Here is a 13,620-nt window from a genome sequence, read left to right as displayed (position 1 = left end):
TAATAATGAACTAGGATCTGACTTCATAGGAACTTCTGCACCTTCCAAGCCTTTCTTATGGGCAAACAAACACGAAAATATCCCTCCTTCCTGGTAAGATCCAAAAGGTTCGACCCATATATGCAGCATCCACCTTTATATCCCAGACCCAAACCCCAAAGGAAAATGATGCGCAGATACTTCATGCTAGCTAGATAGTGAACATTTATTGAAAGAAATAAAATCTGGTGCTGTATACAAAATTAAAAAAGCACAAATTACTAATACTGAAATTAAAAAAAAATGAACTTTTTAAAGAAACAAAATAGATTATTAATAAACATAAAAGATATCTGAAAAGTTAAAAGAGGTAAATGAAAATAGATTATTGGAATCTGTCCGCAGGAGGTTTTGGAAGCATGGGCGGCAACAGTATACCATATGCTATTTTGATTGCGATGGAATATACTTATTGTCTTCTTTCAATAATGCTTTCATTTGTCTTAATTGGTTGTTGGTTAAAATTGATAATCACATTAAACTGCCACACTCCCAATAATTAAATGGGCCCATTTCAGAAGAGTAATTGATGTTAACCTTGACGTCCCAACCCAATGTCATTATTAAGGGTAACTTGTCTCTCTCCCTTTCCAATTAAAACATACTAGTAATCTAGTGCTAAATTTGTATAATTATTCATCAATATGCTATTTTTATCTTTGGCATAAGTTTGAAAAACTTATTTCTAAGCATTGATGAATTTCAGTAAAATAATACATTTTTATATTTAGCTCGGAGGAAAGGACAAAAATATATGAATTTTATATAAAAATAAAAATAATCTCATAATCCAATTTTTAACTTCTATTTCTATTTTCACTTCTTTTATAATTAAAACTTTAAAAATATTAAATTCCAGTCGAACCTATTTTTAAATTTAACGATAAATTCATAGTAGTAGTCCTAAAGGTTCCATTTTCCCGATAATGTCATTTCTAAAAGTGTAATCATATAAGTGTGTTAGATAAGTTATTTGAAATTATAATTTGAAGTGTTTTATTTGAAATAACATCTGAGTATATAATATATAGATTAATATTAATATAATACTACACTATTTTAATCATTACATTACTTTTTATTTTTAATAAAATATTTGATATTAAAAATTAACTAAAAAAATTAAAACTATAATTAATTATATAATAAAATGTGAATAAAAATCACATAAACATTTTATTTATTTTAATTCACATTTATTAACTAATTCAACAATTAATTTCGCCAAACATTTCTACTTCAATTAATAACTTTTATTTAATAACTTGCAATTAAAAAATAAATTTCTAACCTAAATGTAACTTGTCAATTATTTTTGCCGAATATAACCTATATTTAAAAACACACAGCCATATAAAATACTTATTCCCTCATTCCTCACCCTGATTAATTAGCTTGCTTGTATTATTGTCACAGTTAAGTGTAATAAATAAACACTGCATTTGTTATTTTTCACAGACCCGAAATAGTCCAAAAATGAAATTTCTTTACGGGGTCCTACCAGAGTTTATTTATAGAGTTCAATAAACTTGCACTATCATTCTAAAAAATATATATTTTGAACTGATATAAAATATTTACTATAATTTATTATTAACTCGGCATTTTTTTCAAACACTACTTCAAATAACGGTTGAGTTAATGATTTATAGATTATTATTATTATCCTAAATATTTTAACAACTTTTTATTAATATTACACTATTTATTTTAATCATTAAATTACTTATACTATCACTTTATTTTTTTAATAAAATATTTGATCTTAAAAATTATAAAAGTTCAAAATCAACAGAAAAGTTAAGACAATAGCTAACTAAAATATATTTTTTAAAAATAAAAAAAATCACATGAACATGCTCTTTTATTTTATTTTACAGCTAATTTTTATAACTAATTTTATTAATATTTCCACTTCAATTAACTAAATACCTTTTGGTTAGTAACTTTCCATTACAATTTTTTTCTTGGATAGAAATTACATTTTTATACTTAAAGCTAACTTGTCAATTTTTTGCCAAATACCTATTTCCTCAATCCTCGCCTCAATTAATTAGCTTGCTACACACTCCCTCGGAATAAACACTGCATTTGTTATTTTTCTCAAACCCGCAGTAGTCCAAAAGTGATATTTCTGTATTTCTGTATTTCTGTATGGGGTCCAACCAGAGTTTATATAAAGCCACCTTGTTAATATTATATTTGGTAATTATTAGCTGTCTCGTTGGTGATTTCTTGTATGTGCTTAGTTTGAGAAAGTTTTGATGGCTCTCTTTATTTAATCCAATGAAATTATAACTAATGTATATTTTTATTATTTAAATATAATGGTAATGCAGTATCTCTATTTTAAACACTTTAATGAGAGTGTGATTGTGTATAATATTTTTAAGTCTAAGAATATAATATTATAAACTCTATTAGTAGAGTACAAATTAAAAAAGGTATTAAAACCACTTAGTGAACTGAATCTGATATGGCAAACAAAGTACATTAAATATAATTTCAACCTAAGGAGCAAGGGTGCAATCACTATCACTATGTTTTACAAGGACTGCTATTACCCTATAAAACCAAACAGGTTGTGTTTCTGTTACATTCAAAACAAGGCAAAAGCAAAGGAGGACTTCCTAGAGAGGCAAAGCAATGAGGCCACCAAGTTCTTCCATCCACTTTCTCCTTCAAATTCTTCTTGTCTTTCTACTGCACAGACCCAGCTTTGCATTGAAAAAGGTGAGGCATTGCAATTTGCAATCTTGAAAAAGATAAATAAAACTGGAAAAAGATCTAATCCTTGCACTGCACCATTTTAATTGTAGTCATATGTGGTGTACTTGGGAGCCCACTCACACAAGCCAGAATTATCCTCAGTTGACTTCAATCAAGTTACACAGTCCCACCATGAGTTTCTGGGATCTTTCTTAGGAAGGTAAGATAAAAAAAAATGCAATTATAACATCTTAACTCACATATGGTACAATTTATTACCTATTGAAATTGTTTGAGTTTGCTTCTTTTTTGTAGTTCTAATACAACCAAGGACTCCATCTTTTACTCATACACAAGGCACATCAATGGTTTTGCTGCAATTTTGGAAGAAGAAGTAGCTGCTGAGATATCAAGTAAGAACCAAGAACCTTATCCTCTGCTTAGTTCCTCTGTTTTCTCTCCTCTGTGCTTCCTTTTTCTCATTGTGTACTTATACCCTTTTGTCCATACTGCTTCTAGAGCACCCCAAAGTGTTGTCAGTGTTCGAGAACCGTGGGAGAAAGCTACACACCACTCGATCATGGGATTTCATGGGGCTAGAGCATAATGGGGTGATCCAATCCAACTCAATCTGGAAGAAAGCCAGATTTGGTGAGGGTGTCATCATTGGAAACCTGGATACAGGTTAGTTTTCCTGATTTATGTGTTTTAAAACTCTTGCTATTCTTTTCAAATTGGTCAGCAACACCTTTGAATTAACGGGGTTTGATTATTATTATTATGGTTTAATCTAGATCGTTGACTTATACATGTGGAACATACTCAAAGTAGTTATCTCATCGTATCTCTATCCCCCACCACCAATCCAGAGTTTGATCATTTCAAAAAAGTTGATTTCATAACATTAGTTTATTATTAATTTGAATCTTGCCGGCAATGGGTTGTTAGACTAGTTCTTTTCCACACCCTAAGTATGAATGTTCACGAACCATCTTGAAGAAATAGACTAATTGCATTAATCTCGTGTGATTAGCTATAACTACACTTACATTATTTTTATACAGTAATTATACTCATAAAGCATAATTAACACCAAAATGAAATGGACAAACATGATATAATATGGTTAGAACATAACTTTATCCCTTAAATATATGTTAAAAAATATATGTTAGAAAAAGTCAATTTCGTAAATCGATTTCAGTATTTTAAGAGATTAACTTTCGATCCAGTAATATCCTGAATCATCCAAAAAAAAGTTAATACTAAAATGAAATAAGATGAAAGCAATTATTTCTAAAGAAATTGCAAAACTTTTTGTGGTTAGATTACACTGTATAGAAAATGTTTGGTGATAAATGATGGAGTAGTCGACTTTCAGTCGATTTATCACAAACGGACCACCTTTAGAAAGGCAACATGGACAATCAGGCATCTTGTCATTTGTCTGTTGTATATATTAGAATTATAATTAGAATTTTGTTACAATAGTGGGTTTATACTACTCCATTAGATGTTCATTATTTTAAATAATTAAAAAGTTATAAATATATGTTATAAAATTCAGTCTGTGTTTATTTTGTGATGCAGAAGGTTGGTCATAAATCATACTTAGATTGGGACAAAAGTATATGTTATGACTTCTGTTCATAACGATAGGACTAAAATAAATAAACAAATAAAAAAGGGTGGGCTTATTCTGTGAGGTGGGGGCTAACAATGGTGCCAAGGTGGGGATAGTCCAAGGAAGTCATGATAAGCTCACCAATAAGAAAATTGATGAGTGCATACATCAGCTTCATTTTCAAAATGCTCCCCAAACTGTAGGCGTGAAAAGTGGGTGGGGGCAATGAGAACTAAAAACAGGACCATGATCATGCTAGATTTGGATGAGAGTGAGGGAGAAGGGGTAGAAGTAGAATCTCCGTTTTACAATATGCTTATCTTATTTTGACCACACTTTTCTCTCTTTTGCTCCCACCGCATTACTGCTAGGTGTTTGGCCTGAATCAAAGAGCTTTAGTGAGGAAGGCTTGGGACCAATTCCATCAAAGTGGAGAGGAATCTGTCATAACGGAATTGATCATACTTTTCACTGCAACAGGTACCATCTTCCTTAGACTCTGTTGGGATATTGATAAAACTAAATAAAAATCAAATGAAAGTATTAAAAAAAATATTGATTATTGAGAATATTATAGAAGTTAAAACAAATCATAAGTAACATAATTTTCCACGTCTCATTAAAAATATTTTTCTTTTAAACTTTTTAATCTGTGTCTCAAAACCACTTATTTGTATTTGCTTTTAATATTTTCTTAGTCATCTGTAATGCATCATAAATGTTTCTTACCTAATTGTTTAACTTCTGCAGCCCTGTGCCTAAGGGCACATATATATACCCTTCTTTGAATTGGCACTCTTTATTAGTTGACTACTACAATGAAAGGATTAAACACTCAAGTACATTCCTTTGAAAGCAGCAAAGTTTCAGAATTCAAACATGTGTTTTTTCGTTATCTTATTGTTTTATTCTACTGTTTTCACACCAATGAATCAATGAGATTACAAATAAGGGCAGCAATTTCTCACCGCCAACTAGGGGATGATTTCGCTCGCGTCCCGTGGCTCAATCTTTCAATGTTGACTACATGATTTTGTTATAAATTAAAGAAATAATGATTTTTTTTAAGAAAATATAGTTTTTTTCATCAAACTATTATTTTATTTTAAAATTATTTAATTATTATTCAATGCTAAAAGTATTTTTTTTAATTATAAAGACTTTTAAAAAAATCAAACGAACCAACATTGGAAATTTATGGAGATTGATAGATTGAATGTAAACCTGGTCATTATTGTCATTTTATATCTAAGAATTTTTTAAAAAACTCTTAATTTGAATTCCTCTCTCCGTGTCAAGTAAAAGGATATGGCCTTGTTAGAGAAGAAGACTATTTTGAAAAATATTAATAATAAAATATTTTAAATACATTATTTATTATTAGTTAAAATTCATTAAAAATCATTAATTATTCTGTTTCTTGCCTTTCATTCAGCAATTTTATAATTTTTAATAAATGTTAACTAATATCATATTGAATATAAGTAAAAAAAAAAATCATTGTGTGTCAATATCAAATATAAATAAATCTCAATTAATTTTGTTTTATTTAATAAGAACATCATGAAAATATTATTTGTTTAATTGAGTTTTATTTTCAGTGATTTTTTATATTTAGTTCTAAGGGAGGATGATTTAGAAAAAGAATATTTTAAATAAAATTTATATAATTAAATGATTCTAACTAATTTTTTTATTAAAATAAATTATTCTCCTTCTTATATTCAAGATTAAAGGAAGTAAAAGAAAAAGTTATCTTAGAGAATATGTTACTAATCCTTTTGTAACCATGAAGTACAACAATCATTGGTTGAATTTAGCATTTTTCTTATTTATCCAACCAATTATTGAGGGCTACTCCTGATGAAAGACATATGACATTAACTTCAAATTTGTACACACTATTCTTGTTTTTTATTTTTCTCCTTAGTCTATGTTCCTTCCACCCATACACACTCTGAAGGTCAGCATTTTCCATATAATACAACAATCTTTGCTCCAATTTAGTGAAGCAAATATGGGGCCCACTCACGCTAAATAATGCAGGAAGCTAATAGGGGCAAGGTACTTCAACAAGGGCTACGCCTCAGTGGCGGGCCCCCTTAACTCCTCCTTTGACTCGCCACGTGACAACGAGGGCCACGGGACCCACACCCTATCCACAGCTGGCGGGAACATGGTCGCACGTGTCAGCGTCTTCGGCCAGGGCCACGGCACAGCCAAGGGTGGCTCACCAATGGCACGTGTGGCAGCCTACAAGGTCTGCTGGCCCCCCGTCGCCGGCGACGAGTGCTTCGACGCCGATATCTTGGCAGCCTTCGACCTCGCCATCCACGACGGCGTCGATGTCCTCTCCCTCTCGCTCGGTGGCTCGGCCTCCACGTTTTTCAAGGATAGTGTTGCCATCGGATCCTTCCATGCCGCCAAACATGGCATTGTGGTGGTTTGCTCCGCTGGCAACAGTGGGCCTGCGGATGCCACTGCGGAAAATCTTGCACCCTGGCATGTTACGGTTGCTGCCAGCACCATGGATCGACAGTTCCCCACTTACGTTTTCCTTGGTAACAATATCACCTTCAAGGTTTGTCTCTTCCCCACACTCTTTTTTTTTTTTTTTAATGGAAATTTTGGAAGAGTTTAACTTTATCCACCTTGAGTGTAATTTTTATTTTTTACAATGTAGTTCTATAGTCCCTTAAATGTTTATAACAGACTAAGTTAGCCCTTATCTCACTTTATCATATCAAGATAATTTGGTGATATGTGGCATTGTAAGAGATTTCACGTAAAATAAAATGGACACTTGTCATGTCAGTCAAAATTAATATTATTAGTGCAAAAAATGATGGAAAAACTACTTTGATCTAGGAGTTACTTTTAATATATAAACATTATCAGCTGACTCAATATTCTTGTACATTGCTTGATTTGAAGGGCGAAAGCCTATCAGCTACGATATTGGCACCCAAGTTCTACCCAATTATTAAAGCTACAGATGCTAAATTGGCGAGTGCAAGAGCTGAAGATGCGTAAGTATAAAAAAGAAATAAATTGAAAATTCGTTATAGTCATCAGTTGTTGAATGATCATTTGGCATAATTAACATAGTACTGGATTCGGTAAATAAAAGATTTATGTGCATGCAGGGTGCTGTGCCAGAATGGGACCCTGGATCCCAACAAGGTGAAGGGAAAGATCGTGGTGTGTCTCCGAGGAATAAATGCAAGAGTGGACAAGGGAGAGCAAGCTTTTCTTGCTGGTGCTGTGGGAATGGTCCTTGCTAATGACAAGACTACTGGGAATGAAATTATAGCTGATCCTCATGTCCTTCCTGCTTCTCATATCAATTTTACTGATGGCAGTGCTGTCTTTACGTACATCAACTCAACCAAGTAAGATATTTACCAGTCTAGTCGGCCACTTATTAATACCAATTCATGCTATGCCTTAAGTTATGCCTACTTTGGGGTTTGCACAATACTATTGTTATTATACTTACAATTTATGGTCAAATAAATAGAGGAAGCAATTCTAGTTTTTTGTGATTGTTATCTTTTGAGCTATATAAACATCCCGAAAGGATAATCATCAATTTCAGTTTTTCAACTTGACTACTTGAAATTTATATATTGCTAGGTTCCCAGTGGCATATATTACACATCCAAAGACTCAGTTGGATACTAAGCCAGCCCCGTTTATGGCAGCCTTTTCATCAAAAGGACCAAATACTATCGTGCCCGAGATCCTAAAGGTGACATTACTCACTAAGTGTAATTTGGCTTGAAACTTGTTGTAATGTGTTAGATATCTAACAATTTTAATTTGTCCAATATATTCAGCCTGATATCACTGCACCAGGGGTGTCAGTTATAGCGGCCTATACTGAAGCCCAAGGACCAACCAATCAAGTGTTCGACAAACGCAGGATTCCATTTAACTCAGTTTCAGGCACATCAATGTCATGCCCTCACGTTTCTGGCATTGTGGGACTGTTGAGAGCCTTATATCCTACGTGGAGTCCTGCTGCTATTAAATCAGCAATCATGACCACGGGTGAGTGAGATGCTCTTCAAGTTTCTCACGCTTCAAATCCTTTTTATTTTAAGCCAATCTACAATAAAATGTCCCAGAAATATAAAGCTTAGATATATACATATAGAAAGTAGCTTAGATATATACATATAGAAAGTAACTTAGATATAGTTTCTTAAATTCTGCTAGTGTTAATAAAGGTTTTCATTAAAAGATTGTGCAAGGTGAAACTCTAATTCTAATTAGAAAACAGCGATTACAGTACCTAAGAAACTATATGTAAGATTATGAGGGGAGGTGAAACTCCAATTCTAATTGGAGAACGACACCAATAGTATCTAAGGAACTGTATCTAAGTTGTTATCCATACATATATAGAAAGCAACTTTGATTAGTGAGGTTAAAGTAGCTATCAAAAGTTGATGATTTGTCCTCTGCTACTTTCAGCTACAACACTAGACAATGAGGTGGAGCCACTACTGAATGCTACTGATGGCAAGGCAACACCATTCAGTTACGGGGCAGGACATGTTCAACCAAACAGAGCAATGGATCCCGGGCTAGTTTATGACACAACAATTGATGATTACCTCAACTTCTTATGTGCTTTAGGTTACAATGCGACACAGATCTCAGTGTTCACAGAAGGTCCATATCAATGCCGCAAGAAATTTAGTCTCCTCAACCTGAACTATCCCTCAATCACAGTCCCAAAACTCTCTGGGTCAGTGACAGTTACAAGGAGATTGAAAAGTGTTGGCTCTCCAGGGACGTACATTGCTCATGTTCAAAACCCGCATGGAATCACCATTTCTGTGAAGCCAAGCATCTTGAAGTTCAAAAATGTTGGTGAAGAGAAGAGCTTTAAAGTAACCTTCAAGGCCATGCAAGGAAAGGCCACAAATAACTACGTATTTGGAAAACTGATATGGTCAGATGGCAAGCATTACGTCACGAGTCCAATAGTTGTGAAGGCCCTCTTAACTAGAAATTGAAGTAATTGATGCAATTTAGCTCATTTTCATTTCTAATTGATTGGTAGCCTATTCTAAATTGTATGATATATCTTCCAAACTAGGGCTTCTTTGAGAGTTATCTCTGACATTGATTGATAACAAAGAAACCAGCAAGTGGCTTTCTTTGGGTGTACTTTTACTATGATTCCAAGGAGAAATAAAACCTAACACGTTCATTCTCCTCCTAGATATAAAATCTGGGAAGTTTCTTATTCTAATCATATTTCAAGCCTTACTTGTTGGCATTAAGTTTCTTACATGGCATGTTAAAACCTCATGTTGTAGTCTATGATGTAAGAATATTGGTTCTTAGTTCAATTTGTGTTGAGAATATTGCACACATAAAGTTTTGACTTTGTAGTAACGAAGTGAGGAACTATGATATGAAATATTTAATATGTAAAATGTTGAATATATGATCTGCGATTGATTTAGATTTGTTTAAATGTGATAATTTGTGGGTTGAACATGTTGAGTCAAATTCCTGAGTACAATGTGTTTTCAATGACAACAAACCCCCTCAACAAGATAAAAAAATAGCAAGCTTTCTTAACCTGATTATTTTGCTAAGCGAGCAGTATAGTACAGAAAGACAACCCACCTACGGTGAAAATGCATCGAGTGCCTTCTGGGTCTGTAGAAGTTCAATTCAATCTAATTGATTATATTTACTGGACTGATCCTCCTTTTTTTCTTCCCAGAACTTTTTGGTTCCTTAAATGATATTTTAGTTTTTAATTGTAATTCTTGCAATGATAGAAATCATTAGAGATAAGATGTGTGTTTTAGGACGCTGAGTGAGCAAAAAAATCCCACGCCTCTAATGAGGGGAGAAACGAGCCCTTTAGTGGCTGATTCAGATTGCATCGAGTAAATTAGTTCAACAACCACAAAGCAATAGCTGCTCACTTCATTCCTATGTACATTTTAATGGCTTTAAGCAGGCTTTCTTACATTGGATCCATTTAATAATCCATTGGCATTGAGTACATGAGCAAAAATAAGAAACTAGAGGCAGCAGATATGGGATTGGGAAAATTGTCAAAAAGATGTTGGAAGTATGTTGAAAAGTCACGCTGTATAATTATTAATGAACGTCTTATTATTTTTTTGCTTCTACCGATTAACTCTTGATGCATAATCTCTTTCCAAGAGGAGCGTGAGGAACTTACTACACCGAGAAGACGTTGAAGTGATGCACCGAGAATCAATTCAGTAATTAGACAATGAAAACACCACAATAAGAATTTGAGTTAAAGTTACAAAAGTCAAATAAACATCAATCCTCAAAGAAAATTTCATTATCTACAATAGGTTACAGGATTACGTTAACCTCATAATCTGCCAGAGGGGTATTATCAGTTTATCACAATTAGACATGGAGCATTTTGGTTTTCAAATAGGGGGGGAGAGGCATTGGACATTGAGGCATAAGAAAGACGATGGATTTATTTGGATAATTTTTTTTTTTTTTTTTTTTTTTTGCTTAAATCAACTAAAACTCGTGGTTGTTAAGAATTAAGATGTTCTGTTGAGCAATATTTTGAAGATGAAATCATGAAACATACTACTACTAGCTTGTGAGGAAAAGAAAGAAAGCACATGTATTATTTCAATTGTTAATATGAAAAAAATATGATCAATCAGGGTAACAAAAACATGAAATCAAAGACAAAGAAATTTCAAACTTTTGAATTGAAACACCATCACGATAAACCCTACCCCTCCCAGAATGGAAGACACTTATTTCCTTTTTCTCCATTTCTGCCCTTTGTGCCGAACTTTGAGTGACACAATTAAGTAGAGAGCGTTATGATTGAACCTAATCCTTGTACTTCATTTCAGATACCAGGAAGCCAGGCATGTCAAATGTGGCAGAGAACTTCTCAACATCAGCTTTGAGATCTTCAATGGCCTTGTTGTTGACGAGGCCCTTGTTGAAATCCTTGAGAAGTTTGCCATGCTCCTTCTGGATCTCCAGTGTGAGAGTCACAGCACGGTGAAGGAACTCACCAATCTGCTCAAAGTCCTTTTCAACCAAACCCCTAGAAGTCATGGCAGGGGCACCTGTTCACACAAACTCCAATCAGGCATTCACCCATGATAAACAAAGTCACAGTCACACATTTAACTAACATCAGAGAAAAATACAGAAACAGGGGCAATAAAAAAAAGCATTTTTGTAATTAATACATCAAAATAATTCATTTTTAGGAATAAATATTAAAAACAAATAACAAAATGACCAATTAGTTTATAGTAATTGATTTGGCAATCATATTGCACAATCAAACAACTCGAAACTCATTAATAATGGCAGTCTGCAAGCTTAGCCCGATCTAATACACCATTGTTAAAGCACTAGAAAGTAAAAAAAACATCCTCAATGAAATTTCTTCCAATACTAATCTACAACTTACCAAGATACCTTGTACAAATGCATTAAAAAATCCACAAAACTTAGATGCAATCACTTTGGTGTTTTAAGCATTTTGTTCTCCAATCAAAATTAAAATTTTACTTCAATATATCCCAGGGCTCAACCCTGGACAGAAGGTGGAATATGCTAGCCTTTAATAGAAACTTTATTACTTACATTCCAATTCTGATAAGAGAACAGTACAAAATTTGGTAAGAAACTTCATCTAAGTTCTGTGATAAAAAAAATAAAATTAAGGATATAGTCCTAGCCTTAGGAAATCATTATTTGATCTTAAAAATGAGATCTTGTTTTGAATTGAGTTAGTAAAGCAAGATCTGTATTCTAGCACATAAAAGAGAAATAAGTTGGTTACCAATTCGCACTCCACCGGGGGCCAAGGCACTGCTATCACCAAAAACTGCGTTCTTATTAACAGTAATGTTGCAGAGATCACAGAGTTTCTCCACCTTATTCCCTGCAAAGCAATAAACACAAGAAACGAGTCAGATTCAGATACATTGGCAACAAATAGAAATAAAAAAGCAGCGATCCAATCCTATATATATATTACCAGTCAATCCAAGAGGTCTGAGATCCCACAAGACAAGATGGTTCTCCGTGCCTCCAGTGACAAGACTGTACCCTTTCCCCATCAAGTAATTCCCAAGCGCAACGGCGTTGGCCTTAACCTGCTTGGCGTAGGCCTTAAACCCGGGCGACGCGGCCTGCTTCAGCGCCACGGCAAGAGCCCCGATCTGGTGGTTGTGGGGCCCACCCTGCAGCGAAGGGAACACCGCAAAGTTGATCTTGTCCTCGAAATCATAAACCGCGTTCTCCGGCTGCCCCTTCTTCGGCGGCTTCGGGCCCTTCCGGTAAAAGATCATCCCCGCCCGTGGACCCCGCAAGCTCTTATGCGTGGTGGTGGTCACAATGTCGCAATACTCGAAGGGGCTGTTCACTTCCTGCGCGGCCACAAGGCCGCTAGTGTGCGCCATGTCGCAGAGAAGCAATGCCCCGCACTTATCCGCAATTTCCCTGAAGCGTTTGTAGTCCCAATCGCGAGGGTAAGCGCTGCCACCGCAGATTATCAATTTGGGCCTGAAGTCTAGGGCTTTTTCCTCCAAGCGGTCGTAGTCGATGTAGCCGGTGGTGGAGTTTACTTTGTAAGGGAGGCTCTCGAAGTAAATGGAGGTGGCGGAGATCTTCTTGCCGCCGGAGGTGTAGTAGCCGTGGGTGAGGTGGCCGCCGGAGGGGAGATCCAGGCCCATGATGCGGTCGTGGGGGTTGAGGACGGCGGTGTAGGCGGCGAAGTTGGCAGGGGAGCCGGAGTAGGGCTGCACATTGACGCCCCAGGATTGGGCGTCGAGGTGGAAGGCCTGGAGGGCGCGTGAGCGGCAGAGGTTTTCGATCTGGTCGATGAATTCGTTGCCGCCGTAGTAGCGGTTGCCGGGCATGCCCTCGGAGTATTTGTTGGTGAGGGCGCTGCCGAGGGCCTCGATGACTGCGAAGGAGGTGAAGTTCTCGGAGGCGATGAGCTCGATGCCGCGGCATTGGCGGTGCTTCTCCTTCTCGATGAGGTCATGGATCTCGGGATCCACCGTCGCCAAGGGCGTGTTACCCCACACGCTCACTGGATCCATGAATGTTCAAGAGAGTGTTCTTGTGTTGCTTTGAGGTGGAATGCTAATGTGAGTGCCCAGTGCCTATGTGTGCGTCTTTAAAAGCTTTGCCACCGCCTGTCAAATGACCCTTGTAGCCTTTGCTTCCTTCTACCAACC

The 13,620-nt window shown here is 35.4% G+C and overlaps 2 protein-coding genes across 2 annotated transcripts; one reads left to right on the top strand and one right to left on the bottom strand.

Annotated features, from left to right (window-relative positions):
* Positions 1 to 2,537: 2,537 nt before the first annotated feature.
* LOC114412879 (subtilisin-like protease SBT5.3) lies at positions 2,538 to 9,738 on the top strand. The gene is made up of 11 exons (XM_028376974.1): positions 2,538 to 2,772; positions 2,859 to 2,968; positions 3,064 to 3,161; positions 3,268 to 3,432; positions 4,744 to 4,852; positions 6,419 to 6,953; positions 7,307 to 7,401; positions 7,519 to 7,764; positions 8,009 to 8,123; positions 8,212 to 8,425; positions 8,852 to 9,738. Exons 1-11 carry the CDS (start codon positions 2,686 to 2,688, stop codon positions 9,397 to 9,399), a joined length of 2,322 nt encoding a protein of 773 aa, XP_028232775.1. The 5' UTR covers positions 2,538 to 2,685; the 3' UTR covers positions 9,400 to 9,738.
* Positions 9,739 to 11,001: 1,263 nt separating this feature from the next.
* Positions 11,002 to 13,620, bottom strand: LOC114412881 (serine hydroxymethyltransferase 4). Its single transcript, XM_028376975.1, has 3 exons — positions 12,414 to 13,620; positions 12,216 to 12,317; positions 11,002 to 11,487 (listed from the first exon to the last, which is right to left on the bottom strand). The coding sequence occupies exons 1-3, from the start codon at positions 13,480 to 13,482 to the stop codon at positions 11,243 to 11,245; spliced, it is 1,416 nt and encodes a 471-aa protein (XP_028232776.1). The 5' UTR covers positions 13,483 to 13,620; the 3' UTR covers positions 11,002 to 11,242.

Source organism: Glycine soja, chromosome 5 (genome assembly GCF_004193775.1).
Source record: "Glycine soja cultivar W05 chromosome 5, ASM419377v2, whole genome shotgun sequence".
NCBI lineage: Eukaryota > Viridiplantae > Streptophyta > Magnoliopsida > Fabales > Fabaceae > Glycine > Glycine soja.
This window is presented reverse-complemented; position numbering and strand designations above follow the sequence as displayed.